Source organism: Hylobates moloch, unplaced genomic scaffold (genome assembly GCF_009828535.3).
Source record: "Hylobates moloch isolate HMO894 unplaced genomic scaffold, HMol_V3 SCAFFOLD_14, whole genome shotgun sequence".
NCBI classification, from domain to species: domain Eukaryota; kingdom Metazoa; phylum Chordata; class Mammalia; order Primates; family Hylobatidae; genus Hylobates; species Hylobates moloch.
The window spans coordinates 98,758,600-98,776,308 of record NW_026652289.1 but is presented as its reverse complement, the minus strand read 5'-3'; the positions used below and the strand labels follow the sequence as shown (position 1 = coordinate 98,776,308).

At 36.2% G+C, this 17,709-nt stretch overlaps 1 protein-coding gene across 1 annotated transcript in view; it reads right to left on the bottom strand.

Annotated features, from left to right (window-relative positions):
- UNC13C (unc-13 homolog C) overlaps nucleotides 1-17,709 on the bottom strand; it is a 620,990-nt gene that overhangs the window by 76,209 nt on the left and 527,072 nt on the right. The window contains exons 26-27 of the mRNA XM_032174369.2: nucleotides 5,407-5,530; nucleotides 2,589-2,645 (exon numbers count right to left, since the gene is read on the bottom strand). Coding sequence (XP_032030260.1) covers nucleotides 2,589-2,645; nucleotides 5,407-5,530 — 181 coding nt within the window. The remainder of the gene's footprint in view (nucleotides 1-2,588; nucleotides 2,646-5,406; nucleotides 5,531-17,709) is intronic.

The following is a 17,709-nucleotide window of genomic DNA, read 5'->3' as shown; positions in this document are numbered from 1 at the left end:
ATTATATATTGTAATATAGAATATAATTATATATAAGATATATTACACCTAATAAAGTTCCAGATTATGAAGTAATAGAAAATGTCAAATTGTTGAATAAATACATGTTTAATGAAATAATCCTAAATCATAGCCAAACACAGAAACCCAATTCGTTCCCCACATTGTTCCATTTTTCTTCATCTTGTGTTCCTTTAGGCAGTTATCTATCAATACACCTAAATAGGAGTTCTGAAATTCTCTATCAGTACAATTATTTCAAATAGCACCTTTTCAGCACGTCAAATCTGCTTTCAAATTAAGATATTGAAAATTTAAAGACCCATGGTTTAACATTTTTTTAAATGGAAGTGACGTTCTAATAAAATAAGAGGAAATAGTTTTATAGAATTTGAAGTTCTTCATGCCAGCTGGAGTTTCAGGTTTTTGCATAATACTGTAGGAGATTTATCGCTCTGTAATTCAAATAATAATAACTAAATGGACTGATAATTTACAAATAAAAAACTCAAAAGCCAGCAATGGAATATGATATGGAACGAAGTTATTTTTCTCATCATCAATAGATACAAAGACTATCTTTTGTCCTTCATATTATTTCAGTGTTGTTGAAATAATCCTGTTAGGTCATTATATTTATAGTGTGCTTTTAGGTTATTAGAATTAAAAAAGAATTCAGCAACTTGAAAAAATAATGGGACCACAAAGCATGCCAAAGTGTTATGTTTTCTGTGGACCCTGATTGTTCCCATAGAGCATGTATATACCCTCTAGGGAACCAGTCTCTATCTCAATCAGAATTCGTAAGATTTGGATTGGGTTGACTGTACCTGAACCTCAGGGTGAGTATGTGAGTTAAGCCAATTGGCACATGTCACTTCTCAGACCACAGCGACTGGTTTGGGAATGGTGATCATACTTCCTCAGAGCTACTGATATTGCAGGAGACTTTTCTGTGATTCCCTGCACTGAGATGGGTGTTTTTCTCTACAAGCCTTGAAGTTCAAAAGATGTTACATCAAAGGATGTGAGAGCAGAGACAACCAACTTACACACAGAAATGAAGGTCTGTTATGGCAATGTATCAAACAAGGAGAAGGGCAGAGTCGAGAGGTGGTGAGTATCTGGGTCCTGTAACACTGTTTGAATCCCTAATCAAGTAGTAACAGAAACCAGAGTTACCCTTGGACTATAAAATTTCATGTAGCAGTAAATTCCCTGTTTGCTTATGTTTGGCTTTCCATCACTTGAAAATGAAATGGTTCTGGCTGATAGAACACTCATCTCAGGAAACTGAAGCCTGGGGAGACGGAGTGTGCTCACTAACATCACACAGATATTAGACGCGTGGCCAGGGCCATTTCTTTCGTAATAAGACCTATGTTATTTCACCTTCATGGTTTTATGTGAGAAACTTCAGCAGTGTATAAATCCACTTTTCAAAATAGGCTCCAGAAATCCCAGGGAGGTAATAAAAGGGATACAGAAAGGGCTAGAGATCCAAGATCCAAAATAACAGTTTGGCAGTGACATCTACCTTTTATCTTTCCTTCCAACCATCAACAGCACTGAACACATGTCAGTAACAATTTTAGGTGATAGTTATATCTTCCAGATGGATTATTGGTTTTAATTTTTGTGTTAGGAATGGGATAATGTGGATGATAAAATAGAATACTGAAATTATAAGGCACATATTTTACCTCAGTACATAATTATACATTTTGTTTTTCCCCTGTGCTGTACATATGAAACAATCCAATACTCAATGGCACCTAACTTTGAGCTACCAGCTGGGGGAGGAATGAAGATAGCTCCCTCTGCAAGTGGGAGGTGACATGTGCTTTGCAGTTACCGAGCAAAGATAATGTGTGTGTTGTCTCATTTATACTCACAACAATCCTTATAACTGATATTGTTATTATTTTTTTGCATTTTATAAGAGCCACATCTGAAGATAAGGGAGGTTAAATACTTTGGCCCATGTCACATAGTAGGAAGCATTTGAGGAAGAATCTGAAACAAGGTTACCTGTGTCTGGAACTCATCCCTTAACTACATTCTAGTAGGTAGAAATGGAATAAAAATAGCATGTATTTTAGCCAGTCAAGTTCCTATGCTAGAGGAACAGGGACTGAAGTATCCCGCATAAATCCAGAATTTTGGGAATCTCAAATTACAACTAAGCACAGAGTCATTTAGTCAGAACATCCCCCACTTGTAATGGGATTGAACATGTTGACAAGTTCAGTGCCTGCTTTGATGAGTTTCATTTTCCCATACTGTGTTTCTTGGTTTGAAGACTTCTCTAGACTTCACTGGATTTCGATGCAGTGTTCCATTTTGTCTTTGTTCATATCAAGCCAGTTTAATATATGAAAGAAGATATGCTCTCTAATTTAATCCAGAAGCAATAATGCTAAACGCTGCAATACAAAGTTAAAAATTCCTAAAGCAGATTGTGAAATCACAGATATACATCTTCTCAATCCTGCCGTGTTAGATACTATTACCAGGAGGAAGATGCTTGCAGAACTGTAGTTAACTTACTACTTTCCATGAATGAGTAATTTCCTTATTTTTGTTACCTTCAGTTTGGATAATTGTCCAAGATCTTTAGCTGCAATGAAAATCATCTGGGGTCCCTAGAAACAAAGAAAAAGTGAGAGAAGACTCAGTCTTAAGATATTCAGTATTAGTCACGATAGAAATGCAGTCAACAGATAATTTCTTTATTTCCCTTATAAGAGTTATGGCTTATGCTGGATGCCCTTAATTGGTCTATTATAAAGATTGAGTCAAATATATCTAGTACTGCTGGCAGTATAACAGTCCTCATAGGTGTCCCACTTCTGAAAGTCTTAAGTTTAGGTTAATGAATGGGTTGCTACTAATGTAGCCAGTTTAATGTAGTAAATGGATTAAATCAGTGATCTTTAACTTTTATTCATTTATTTTTAGCAGAGGCAACTTCCTCATTCTACTCCCTGCAAAAATAAATGTATGCAAAATCTGAAGATACGGGGCTAAAGATGGTGGAATTGCTCCTTCTAAAATGCTGTCCAATCTATTAGCGACCACCCTCTTAACCCCTCCCTCAGCCGGAGGCTTTCTCTAGAACCCCAAGGCCCTGGGGAAATGAATTTGAAAAACACTGGAATAAACCATCCAATGCTTTACTAGAATGAAAAACTAGAGGCATGTCTGTTGGTGTATGTGACTGGAAAAGTACTAAATTTGGCCAAGTTCATTACAGCTTGAAATATTGTCACAGGAAGGAAAATTAGCTATTCTGAACAAATGTTATCTAGATTTTTTTTATCGGAGTGTGTTTTTTATTGGAGAATTAAAGACTATAAGTTTGAGAACAGCAACCGTGGTTAATTTTGCTCATATTTTGCCCCGTCACCTAGCACAGTGCCTAGTACATAGTAGGAGCTCAAAGAATATTTATTTAATGAATGAATAAATGATGTGCATTCATACTTGGATATCTCAATGCTAGAGAAATTTTAGGTTATGGTAAGCTTTCCTAGGGAAAACCTTATACAGAAAATGAAATGTCATAGATAGCATTTCTACTGTAACATAATATATATATTCTTGAAAAACCTCATATTCTACAAAATTGCACACTAAAAATAATAGGACTTATGGGAAAAACAGCAATGGGCAGAACAGTCCAAGCCCTTGCAGTTCTGTTACTAAAGAACTATCAAAACCATAACTGCTACTTTGGGATATGGCTTGGACAGCTAGCAGGGAACTCAGTCAAGCTAATGGTTGCCTCAAGGAGTATTAAAAATGCAAAATATCCTGGCTAACACGATGAAACCCCGTCTCTACTAAAAATACAAAAAAATTGGCCGGGCACGGTGGTGGGCACCTGTAGTCCCAGCTACTTGGGAAGCTGAGGCAGGAGAATGGCGTGAACCTGGGAGGTGGAGCTTGCCGTGAGCCGAGATTGTGCCACTGCACTCCAGCCTGGGCGACAGAGCGAGATTCTGTCTCCAAAAAGAAAAAGCAAAAGAAACAAAACAACAGCAACAACAAAACAACAGAGTTCAAAAGTGAGCTGAGACAACGCTCATGCAAGTGGAGCTACCAGCACACGGAGAAGGTAGCCTGCCATCTGTGACAGTCATGCAAGGTTCAGTTTTCCAGAGAGGGAGCCCGTGTACAGTTACTCTCCTCTTTTTTCCTTTTTCAAACAGGTCTGTGAAGTAGCCAAGGGGAGAGCTTTTTCTTTTTCTGCTGAAGTTATAGTTTTTCTATTATATTCCAGAGCCTCTGACCTGGGGAAATTTATATATAAACCAACCCAGCTTCCAGATTATACTGATACTCCTCGATTGAACAATTACATGAGTGCTAACCGGTGTTATGGAAATATATTATGTATTGAAGTAGAATGTGTGTGTGTGTGTGTGTGTGTATGTGTGTGTGTATTTATAAATGTGACTTGGAACCTATATATATGTAGGCTATAAAATGATTAAAGCACACATTCATGGCATTAAGCGAAACTCAAAGTTATTTATATTTTATCACTCACTGTCTGGCAGCAAATCAACAAAAACACATGCATATTTGCATCTTGGAACACTTTATAAGAAAATGTTTTCTAGGCATATGCCGTCACTGAATAAACATGGACTGAGTGTGTATAACTAATGTATAATAATGCGTATTTTATTTCCATTTATACTTACTTGTTATTTGCATCAATTTATCTTCCTCAGTCACGGAGAAAAAAAATACATTACCCCACAACAGGTGCTTGTTAGTGTTATTTTCCCCTTGTTTGGCTCAGGATATGTGAACAGAGATACCTGGCTCTGTGTATCCACTTGACCACTGTCTAACTTTGCAGCCAATTGATCTTTCTGGTTCTTTTCCTTTTTCTTTGTGTAATACAATCTCATTCTTCAGATTCACTAAAAGATGCCTCCTCTATTAACCTCCAAGTGGGGAGGTAAGAGATGAAAGCATAATAGAAAGGTGAAAAAAAATCCAAATAGCAGTGGTGTAACTATCTCCTTAAACTGTAAAATTTAAGAAAGAAGCACAGTGGATACATTGTATCTTAATTCTATTTTCTTGAGGTTGGTAAAATTAAATAAAAATTATATGTGTAAACCAGATAACCCTATAAATAGAACTTTGATACATGTTTTAAGAGGTTAAGTTCTGACTGTCAAGCAAGGTGAAGTTTGACTGCTATTGCCATTATTTAAAATTGACTTGGATGGGAAACTATAATTTGAATGATCATTGTTAAGAAACTAGATACCAAACACTTTTTCCCCAAAGGGATTTAATTCGTGTTTCATCTGGATGAAAATCATTCACTTAAACCAAAAACAGATGGGTTAATGAAAGCATAACTAAACTTCATATACTTACTGTTTGATCTGTCAGAGGACGAAGAACAATTTGTTTTTCTATTTTGTTGAGAACTAGCTTCCATAACTCTTTTAAAACTCGCTTTAGGACTGTTTTCTCACAGATTTTTGCTGAGAGACTTAATCTGAAAAAAAATATATATATATATATTCACTTTTAAATTTCAGATCAAGGTATCAATTTAGGCCTTTACAATTTTCAAATGCTAAATTCCATTTGCTAAATTATTAAACAAAATGTATAATCTCAAAAAAACTATTTCATGATTCTGTACATTGGATAATTCTCTACATTTGATAGAAAATGAAATCAACATACATCTTTTCTTACGTTGTTTTCTAAATCAACAGGCTTAGGAAAGAGAAATGACTTTTTTCGTACTCTACCTTAAGTTTTGGGATACGTGTGCAGAATGTGCAGGTTTGTTACATAGGTATACATGTGCCATGGTGGTTTGACGCACCCATCAACCCGACATCTACATTAGGTATTTCTCCTAATGCTATCCCTCACCCGGCCCTCCACCCGCCGACAGGCCCTGGTGTGTGATGTTCCCCTCCCTGTGTCCATGTGTTCTCATTGTTCAACTCCCACTTACGAGTGAGAACATGCGGTGTTTCATTTTCTGTTCCTGTGTTAGTTTGCTGAGAATGATGGTTTCCAGCTTCATCCATGTCCCTGCAAAGGACATGAACTCATCTCTTTTCATGGCTGCACAGTATTCCATGGTGTATATGTGCCACATTTTCTTGATCCAGTCTATCATTGATGGTCATTTGGGTTGGTTCCAAGTTTTGCTATTGTCAGTAGTGCTGCAATAAACTTATGTGTGCATGTGTCTTTATAGTAGAATGATTTATAATCATTTGGGTATATAGTCAGTAATGGGATTGCTGGGTCAAATGGAATTTCTAGTTCTAGATCCTTGAGGAATCGCCACACTGTCTTTCAAAATGGTTGAACTAATTTACACTCCCAACAACAGTGTAAAAGCATCCCTATTTCTCCACATCCTCTCCAGCATCCGTGATTTCCTGACTTTTTAGGGATCGCCACTCTAACTGGCGTGAGATGGTATCTCACTGTGGTTTTGATTTGCATTTCTAATGCAGATGACCAGTAATAATGACCAGTAATAATGAGCTATTTTTCATGTTTGCTGGCCGCATAAATGTCTTCTTTTGAGCAGTGTCTGTTCATATCCTTCGTCCACTTGTTGATTTCTTTTTTCTTGTAAATTTGTTTAAGTTCCTTGTAGATTAAGTAGATTAAGATTTAAGTTCCTTGTAGGATATTAGCCCAGATGGATAGATTGCAAACATTTTCTCCCATTCTGTAGGTTGCCTGTTCACTCTGATGATGGTTTCTTTTGCTGTGCAGAAGCTCTTTATTTTAATTAGATCCCATTTGTCAATTTTGGCTTTTGTTGCCATTGCTTTTGGTGTTTTAGTCATGAACTCTTTGCCCATGCCTATGTCCTGAATGGTATTGCCTAGGTTTTCTTCTAGGGATGTTATGGTTTTAGGTCTTAGGTTTAAGTCTTTAGTCCACCTTGAGTTAATTTTTGTATAAGGTGTAAGGAAGTAGTCCACTTTCAGTTTTCTGCATATGGCTAGCCAGTTTTCCCAATATTATTTATTAAATAGGAAATCATTTCTCCATTGCTTGTTTTTGTCAGGTTTGTTAAAGATCAGGTGGTTGTAGATGTGTGGTGTTATTTCTGAGTCCACTGCTGTGTTCCATTGGTCTATATATCTGTTTTGGTACCAGTACCATGCTGTTTTGGTTACTGTAGCATTGTAGTATAGTTTGAAGTCAGGTAGCATGATGCCTCCAGCTGTGTTCTTTTTGCTTAGGATCGTCTTGGCTATACAGGCTCTTTTTTGATTCCATATGAAATTTAAAGTAGTTTTTTCCAATTCTGTGAAGAAAGTTAATGGTAGCTTGATGAGGATAGCATTGAATTGATAAATTACTTTGGGCAGTATGGCCATTTTCACAATATTGATTCTTCCTATCCATGAACATGAAATTTATTTCCATTTGCTTGTGTCCTCTCTTATTTCCTTGCGTAGTGGTTTGTAGCTCTCCTTGGAGAGGTCCTTCACTTCCCTTGTAAGTTGTATTCCTTGGTATTTTATTCTCTTTGTAGCAACTGTGAATGGGAGTTCACTCATGATTTGGCTGTCTGTTTTTCTATTATTGGTGTATAGGAATGCTAGTGATTTTTGCACATTGATTTTATATCCTGAGACTTTGCTGAAGTTGCCTATCAGCTTCAGGAGATTTTGGGCTGAGACGATGGGGGTTTTCCAAATATACAATCATGTCATCTGCAAACAGAGACAATTTGATTTCCTCTTTTCCTATTCGAATATCCTTTATTTCTTTCTCTTGCCTGATTGCCCTGGCCAGATCTTCCAATACTATGTTAAATAGGAGTGGTGAGAGAGGGCATCCTTGTCTTGTGCTGGTTTTTGAAGGGAATGCTTCCAGATTTTGCCCACTCAGTATGATATTGGCTGTGGGTTTGTCATAAATAGCTCTTATTATATTGAGATATGTTCCGTCAATACCTATTTTATTGAGAGTTTTTTAGCATGAAGTGCTGTTGAATTTTATCAAAGGCCTTTTCTGCATCCATTGAGATAATCATGTGTTTTAAGTCACTGGTTCTGTTTATGTGATGGATTACATTTACTGATTTGTGTATGTTGAACCAGCCTTGGATCCTGGAGTGAATCTGACTTGATCGTGGTAGATAAGCTTTTTGATGTGCTGCTGGATTCGGTTTGCCAGTATTTTATTGAGGATTTTTGCATCGATGTTCATCAGGGATATTGGCCTGAAATTCTCTTTTTTTGCTGTGTCTCTGCCAGGCTTTGTTATCAGGATGATGCTGGACTCATAAAATCAGTTAAGGATGAGTCCCTCTTTTTCTATTGTTTGGAATAGTTTCAGAAGGAATAGTATCAGCTCCTCTTTGTACCTCTGGTAGAATTTGGCTCTGAATCTATTTGGTCCTGCGCTTTTTTTGGTTGGTATGTTATTAATTACTGCCTCAGTTTCAGAACTTGTTATTGGTCTATTCAGGGATTTGACTTCTTCCTGCGTTAGTCTGGGGAGGGTGTATGTGTCCAGGAATTTATCCATTTGTTCTAGATTTTCTAGTTTATTTGCATACAGGTGTTTATAGTATTCTCTGAAGGTAGTTTGTATTTCTGTGGGATCAGTGGTGATATCACCTTTATCATTTTTTATGGTGCCTATTTGATTCTTCTCTCTTCTTTATTAATCTGGCTAGTGGTCTATCTATTTTTGTTAATCTTTTCAAAAAACCAGCTCCTAGATTCATTGATTTTTTTGAAGGGTTTTTCGTTTCTCTATCTCCTTCAGTTCTGCTCTGATCTTAGTTATTTCTTGTCTTCTCCTAGCTTTTGAATTTGTTTTCTCTTGCTTCTCTAGTTCTTTTAATTTTGATGTTAGTGTGTTGATTTTAGATCTTTCCCTCTTTTTCCTGTGGGCATTTAGTGCTATAAATTTCCCTCTCAACACTGCTTTAGCTGTGTCCCAGAGATTCTGGTATGTTGTGTCTTCATTAGTGAAGGAGACATAAAATCCTTTACAGACAAGCAAATGCTGAGATAGTTTGTCACCACCAGGCCTGCCTTACAAGAGCTTCCAAAGGAAGCACTAAATATGGAAAGGAAAAGCTGGTACCAGCCACTACAAAAACATGCCAAAATTCTAAAGACCATTGACACTGTGAAGAAACTGCATCAACTAATGGGCAAAATAACCACGTAGCATCATAGTGACAGGACCAAATTCACACATAACGATATTAATCTTAAATGTAAATGGGCTAAATACCCCAATTAAAAGACACAGAGTGATAAACTGGATAAAGGGTCAAGACCCATAAGCATGCTGTATTCAGGAGACCCATCTCATGTGCTAAGACACACATAGGCTCAAAATGAAGGAATGGAGGAATATTTACCAAGCACATTGAAAGCAATAAAAGCAAGGGTTGCAATCCTAGTCTCTGATAAAACAGACTTTAAACCAACAAAGATCAAAAAAGACCAAGAAGGGCATTACAAAATGGTAAAGGGATCAATGCAACAAGAAGAGTTAACTAATATAAATATATATGCACCCAATACAGGAGCACCCAGATTCATAAAGCAAGTTCTTAGAGACCTACAAAGAGACTTAGTTTCCCACACAATAATAGTGGGAGACTTTAACATCACATTGTCAATATTAGACAGATCAACGAGACAGAAAATTAACAAGGATATTCAGGACTTGAACTCAGCTCTGGACCAAGTGGACCTAACAGACACCTACAGAACTCTCCACCTCCTATCAACAGAATATACAGTCTTCTCAGCACCACATTGCACTTATTCTAAAATTGACCACATAATTGAAAGTAAAACACTCCTCAGCAAATGCAAAAGAATGGAAATCATAACAAAGAGTCTCTCAGACCACAGTGCAATCAAATTACAACTCAGGATTAAGAAACTCACTCAAAACCGCACAACTACATGGAAGCTGAACAACCTGCTCCTAAATGACTCCTGGGTAAATAACGAAATCAAGGCAGAAATAAATAAGTTCTTTGAAAACAATAAAAAATAACTTTTAAAGCACACGAAGTAAAATATCTTTAAAGGCAAATGATCCCTTTTTATTCATATTTAATACTTACTAAACCTAGAGCAACTTCTGATATCAGTCACCAAGGTTTGGCATGACAGTTGAGAAAACAACAACAGAACCCATATTTTTAACCCATGTTACAGCAGCAGAAGGCAGACCATTCTCCACAGTGGAGTCAGTCTCCCAAAGCACATGATTTTCACCCTCACCCCGATATGTATTTAGTATATGCCAATGTTCATGGTCTAGGAACACCAAGGAAATACATTTTCAGCACTACTGGGCACTGGACCAACATAACAACATGGCAAAGGTGTACATAATTTCAATCAAGAATAAAAATTTACCTATTTTAATAGGTGTAACGTATTCCTTACAAATTATTCTCATGGTGACATAATGATGTAACATTATCTAGCATTTGTATACTACCTATACAAGCTATTCTTTAGAAACTTCTATATATATTTCTCATTTACTATTATGCCCATATTACAACTCAAAAACAGGCACAGAGAGGCTTGGGTACTTGTCCACGGAAGTGAAGCTAGTAAGTTAGATTCAAAGTTTGACTTTTCTAAATCCAGCCTGTCTTCCAATGTCCCATACTACCTCTGATGAATGTGCTTATACAGGATGTTACGGCCTATATGAAGACACAGTGCTGCATAAATATCTATTAAATATACTATCATATGACCCTGGCCTCTTTGAGTCTCTAAGTGAATTAAACCTGTTTCACAGAGAGCCAAAGATGGGTCATATATTTCAGGGCAGCCTCATTGACTCCCTATAATGCTACTCTGTATGCTTTTGGACTCAGAAATTATAACCTGGGCTCTAGTCATGATAGACACATTTGGCTGTTTTTAACATTTAAAGATATACATAATTGTATTTACATAATTACAATGGATAACATTGAAAGGCATGTGACATGTGAGAGGCATATAGACAGATTTTCAAGACACATTTTTATGTTAAAGTATTTATCCTAACACTATGTATGTAAAAGCCCAATATATACAAATATGTGAAAGCAACCTTCTCTGGATAAAGAGGAAGGTTGGGGACCCCTGAGGCATGTATGTAGAACTCCAGCTCCTGTAATTTGAAAACTGTTTTTCAGGGGTACCATTTTTAGCTTGCTGGTGAGTATCTGGCATGGACATAGGGTAGAAAGCAGCAGATGTGTCATGGCAGAAAAATGCCTGGTAGGATTGGAGACACAACAACTCTGCCAATTTTGCTGCAGATGTACAATTTTCACTTTCCAAAGATCCAAGTCTAAGAATTACTCTTGTGTTTATGGTCAGCTCACATACTTGGCATGCTGACTAACCCTGCTTAGACTGGAACTAAAAGAATAGGAATAAAATCATTGTCACGTGCGCAGCTCGTTGTAGGATTTCTGCTAGTTAAAAATGCAGTTTACACCTCAATTTGTGAAGTGGTGAGGTCTTAGTGGAGAAAGTGCAACATAAGGAAATAAGATGTTTTATTTAGAGAGGCTGCACAAACACAAAAAGAGCTTATACATTCATAACATAACATGATTTCTAAGGGAATTTTCTCATACCACCTTGAAGACTTTCAAGCCTCTATCGTTTATTTTAAATAATAGAAAATAATGGCGAACTAGCAAATGCCTCTTTAATTCAGTCTGAATTAATCAACTTGATAGTGTAAGCTGAAAAGCATATATTTCAGAACCTGAGCTGTCTAGATTGGCTGAATGCAAAACTAATTAATCAGACAATTTTCAAATGCCATGTGTACTGGCTGGCAATAAAGATTTCCTGTCATATAATGAATCGCATTTTCATGAAAACTTACCTAGCTGTATTCCCTCCCCTTGGAATGCCTGTCCCTCATTTTCATATGTCTAAACTTTATCCACCTTTAAATACCCAACCCAAATCAAATTTTTATTCATTCTTTGAAGTAGAAGTAAATATTGTACTCATTATCACTTTACATCTTATGTTTATTTGTGTTCCTTTCTTATTTCTCCTCCTAAACTATTAACTCCTTGAAAACAGAATCAATATCTGGCTTTTAAGTATCTCCCCTATGCAGTGGCCTTCAAGTTATGCATTCTGAAGTAGCCCTGAGGACTTCTGCAATTCTCCATGACATATTTCTTTCAAAATTTTTAAATGTCTTTTACAAATGCTTAAAGCTCATAGATTATTTCCTAACTTTATACGTTATCTCTTTCCACCAATAATTAAAAGATATGACATATATGGTGACATAATTTTCTAATTATATTTTAGTAAGACTGAGTAAAAATAAGAATCAAAATGTACTGAAAGTAAGGGTCAACCCATTTTATCTATTAGCCCCGTTTTATAGATGGTGAAATGGATTCAAAATCACTCAGCTAATAGTTGGAAGTACCAAGATTACTTAAAACTTTCTGTTATGTTCCACAACTTTGGCCACAGGACATAGAAAGCAAATAGTTTTGCTAATAATAAATAATACTTCTCCAAACTACTGATTGGACTTCTAAAAACCAGAAGGCATTCCAGTGAGAGGTTGAAACGGATTGGGATTGCTTGGGCCTGCTGTTCATCACCATCACATTCACAACCAATGCTGGTGTGTTTATAGAGACCCATTTCTGTGTTGTCCATAGAAAAGAGTCATATACTAAGATAAAAATGTCCAGAGAATGTATAGAAAATTATGTTGTAAAAGTGAAAGTCTACATTAACAAACTAAAGAAATGAGGAAAAGTATTTCTCCTTCTCTCTTTCTTTACTTCTTCCCTTTCCTTTCTCTTTTCTTCTGCTTTTCTTCTGCACCTACTTCCCTACCTACATCCTATTACCTACTTACCTATATACCTGTCTTCTAGATATTTCCCCACAGAGAACAAAACATAAGACTTAATTTTCCTACCAAATATTGACATTAAATAGATAACAACATTAGACTTATGTAGTAAGAAGGCAACCAAAGGTAAATGGAATTAAAACAGAAGTCATAGTGTACAGAAGATATTTTCCTACGAATTATTTCTTTTTTATCCTTACCTATTTAAATATTTTATAATTACGACTGTGGGAAAGTTTAGATGGAAAGAAAAAGAAATGCACTAAGTAAGTTTAATTACCTGGAAGAATATCCAACTTTTTTTCCTTTCCAACTCTTATTTAAATTCAGAATGCACATGTGCAAATTTATTACATGGGAAAATTGCATGCTGTGGGTGTTTGGTGTACAGATTATTTCGTCACCCAGGTAACAAAATAGTACCCAATACATAGTTTTTGATTCTCACCCTCCTCCCGCCCTCCACTCTTAAGTGGGCTCTAGTGTCTATTGTTCCCTTCTTTGTGCCTGTTTGTACTCAGTGTTTAGCTCTCACTTATAAGTGAGAACATGCAGTATTTGATTTTCTGTTCCTGTGTTAGTTCACATAGGATAATGGCCTCCAGTTCATCCATGTTGCTGCAAAGGTCATGATGTCATTCATTTTTATGGCTGTGTAGTATTCCATTATATATATATGTACCACATTTTCTTTATCCAGTCTACCATTGATGGGCTATTTAGGTTGACTCCTTGTCTTTGCTATTGTGAACAGTGCTGCAATGAACATATGCATGCATGTGTCTTTATGGTAGAACAATTTATATTCTTTTGATATATGCCCAGTAATGGGATTGCTGGGTTGAATGGAAGTTCTGTTTTAAGTTAGTTGAGAACTCTACAAGCTGTTTTCCACAGTGGATGAATTAACTTACATTCCTATCAGCAGTGTATAAGCATTCCCTTTTCTCCACAACCTCATCAGGATCTGTTATTTTTTAACTTTTTACTAATAGTCATCCTGATTGGTGTGAGATGATATCTCATTGTGGTTTTGATTTTCATTTCTCCAATGATTAGTGATGTTGAGCATTTTTCTTTATGCTTGTTAGCTGCTTGTATGTCTTCTTTTGAGAAGTGTCTGCTCATATGCTTTGCTCATTTTTAATGGGGTTTTTTTTTTTTTTTGCTTGTTAATTTATTTAAGCTCCTTATAAAGTCCAGATATTAGACCATTGTCAGATGCATAGTTTGAAAATATTTTCTCCTATTCTGTAAGATGTCTGTTTACTCTGACAATAGTTTCTTTTGCTCTGTAGAAGCTCTTTAATTAGTCCTATTTTTCATTTTTAGTTTTTGTTGCAATTGCTTTTGGAATCTTCATCATAAAAACTGCCAGGGCCTATGTCTAGAATGGTTTTTCCTAGGGTTCTTCTAGGGTTTTATAGTTTTAGGTTTTACATTTAAATCTTTAATCCACCTTGAGTTGATTTTTGTATACAGTGAAAGGAAAGTTTCCAGTTTTAATCTTCTGCATATGGCTAGCCAGTTATTCTAACACCATTTACTAGGAAGTTCTTTCCCTTCCTGCTTGTTTTTGTTGACTTTGTTGAAGATCAGTTGGTTGTAGGTGTGTGGCTTTATTTCTGGGTTCTCTAATCTGTTTCATTGGTCTATGTGTCTATTTTTGTGCCAGTACCATGCTGTTCTGATTACTGTAGCTTTGTGGTATAGTTTGAAGTCAGGTCCTGTGAGGCCTCTGGCTTTGTTCTTTTTGCTTAGGATTGCTTTGACTATTCAGACTCTTTTTTGATTCTAAATGAATTTTGAAATTTTTTGTTTCTAATTCTGTGGAAAATATTGCTGGTAGTTTGATAGGAATAGGATTTAAACTGTAAATTGCTTTGGTAGTATAGCCATTTTAACAATGTTGAGTCTTCCTATCCATGAGCATGGAATATTTTTCCATTTGTTTGTGTCATCTCTGATTTCTTTCAGCAGTATTTTGTAATTCCTGTTTTAGAGAACTTTCACCTCTCTCATTAGCTGTATTTCTAGAGATTTTCTTGTGTGTGTGCATGTGGCTATTGTGAATGGAACTGTGTTCTTGATTTGGCTCTCAGCTTGGATGCTGTTGGTGCATAGAAATGCTACCGATTTTTGTACATTAATTTTGTATCCTGAAACTTTGCTAAAGTTATCAGATCTAGGATCTTTTGGGCAGAGACTACAGGGTTTTCTATGCATACGATCACATCATATGTGAACAGAGATTGACTATCTCTCTTCCTATTTGGATGCCTTTTATTTATTTCTCTTGCCCGATTGCTTTGGTTAGGACTTCTAGTACCATGTTGAATAGGAGTAGTGAGAGTGAGCATCCTTGTCTTGTTCTGGTTCTCAAGGGGAATGCTTCCAGCTTTTGCCCATTCAGTATGATGTTGGTTGTGGGTTTGTCATAGATGGTTCTTATTATTTTGAAGTATGTTCTCTTAATGCCTAGTTTGTTGAGGGTTTTTAACATGAGGCAATGTTGAATTGTATTGAAAGCCTTTTCTGCATCTATTGAGATGATCATGTGGCTTTTGTATTTAGTTCTGTTTATGTGGTGAATCACATTTATCGATTTGCATCTGTTAAACCACCTTGCATCCTAGGAATAAATCCTACATGATAATCCTGAGATAGCTTTTTGATATGCTGTTGGGTTTGATCTGTTAGCATTTTGTTGAGGATTTTTGCATCTATGTTCATCAAGATATTGACCTGAAGTTTTCTTTTTTTGTTGTGTCTTCGCCAGCTTTTAGTATCAGAATGATGCTGGCCTCATTGAATGAGTTGTGGAGTAGTCCTTCCTCCTCAATTTTTGGAATAGTTTCAATAGGATTGGTACTAGCTCTTTTTTACACATCTCATAAAATTTGGCTGTGAACCCATCTGCTCCAGGGCCTTTTCTAGTTGGTAGGCTTTTTTATTACTGATTCCATTTCAGAACTCATTATTGGTCTGTTCAGGGTTTCAGTTTCTTCCTGGTTCAATGTTGGTAGTTTGTATGTTTCTGGGAATTTATTCATTTCTTCTAGGTTTTCCAGTTTGTGTGCACAGAGGTCTCTGTAATAGTCTCTGAGGGTTATCTGGATTTCTGTGGGGTTGGTGGTAATGCTCACTTTGTCATTTCTGATTGTGTTTATTTGAATCTTCTCACTTTTTCCCTTATTAGTCTAGCTAGTGGTCTACCAATCTTATTTATGCTTTCAAAAAACAAACTCTGTTTCATTGATCTTTTGTATGGTTTCTCATCTCTGAATTTGATTCAGTTCAACTGATACTGGTGATTTTTCCTTCTGCTGGCTTTTGGGTTGGTTTATGGTTTACTCTTGTTTTCCTAGCTTCTCCAGGTTGTTAAATTGACAATTTCTAACTTTTTGATCTGGATGTTTAGCACTATATACTTTTTTCTTAACACTGCTTTAGCTGTGTCCCAGAGATTCTGGTATGTTATACCTTTTATTTTACAATTTTCAAAGGATTACTTGATTTCTGTCTTAAATTCATTGTGAAAAATGATTCAGGAGCAGAATGCTTAATTTCCATGTAATTGTACAGTTTTGAGAGGTCATCTTAGTATTAATTTCTAATTTTATTGCACTGTTGTTTGAGAGTGTGATTGGTATGATTTCAAATTTTTTGAATTCATTGACAATTGTTTTGTGGCTGATTGTGTGATTGATTTTAGAGTATGAGCCATGTGCAGATGAGGAGAATGTATATTCTGTTTCTGTTGGGTTAAGTGTTCTGTAGATGTCTGTTAGGTCCTTTTGGTCAAGTGTAGAGTTTAGGTCCTGAATATCTTTGTTAGTGTTCTGCCTCAATGATCTGTCTCAGTGGGATGGTGATATTATTGTGTATTTATCTATGTCTTTTCATAGGTCTCTAAGAAATTCCTTTATAAATCCGGATACTCCAGTGTTAGGTGGACATATGTGTAGGATAGCTAAGTCTTGTTGAATCGAACCTTTTATCATTATATAATGCTATTGGGTTTTTTTGGATCATTGTTCGTTTAAATCCTATTTTGTCTGAAATTACAATAGCAACCCCTGCTCTTTTTTGTTTTCCATTTTTTTGGTAGATTGTTCTCCATCCCTTTACTTTGAGCCTATGGGTGTCACTGCATGTGAGATGACTCTCTTAAAGACAGCTTCCTGCCTTTGAAGTGGGGCATTTAGTCCATTTATATTCAAGGTTGATATTGATATGTGCGATCTTATCCTGTCGTTGTGTCTTTAGCTGGTTGTTATGCAGACTTGATTGTGTAGTTACTAGTGTCTATAGTTGATGTACTTAAGCATATTTTTGTGTTGGCAGGTATTGATCTTTCATTTTCACATTTAGCACTCCCTTAGGGACATCTTGAGAGGCAGGTCTAGGGTAACAAATTTCCTTAGCATTTGCTTGTCTGAAAAGGATATAATTTCTCCTGTGCTTATGAAACTTCGTTTGGTGGGGTATGAAATACTCCTTTAGAATTTCTTTAAGAATGCTGAATATAGCCCCCCAATGTCTTTTGGCTTGTAGAGTTTCTGCTGAATGGTCTACTGTTAGCCTAATGGGATCCCCTTTATAGGTGACCTGCCCCCTCTCTCTAGCTGTCTTTAATATTTTTCTTTCACACTGACTTTGAGGAATCTGATGACAGTACAGTCATCTTGTATAGTATGTCCTGGGGAGATACGAAGACTGCTGATTATATTAGGAAATTGTTATCGTGAATTTTGCAGCTCCATCAGACCACTTTGATTCTTT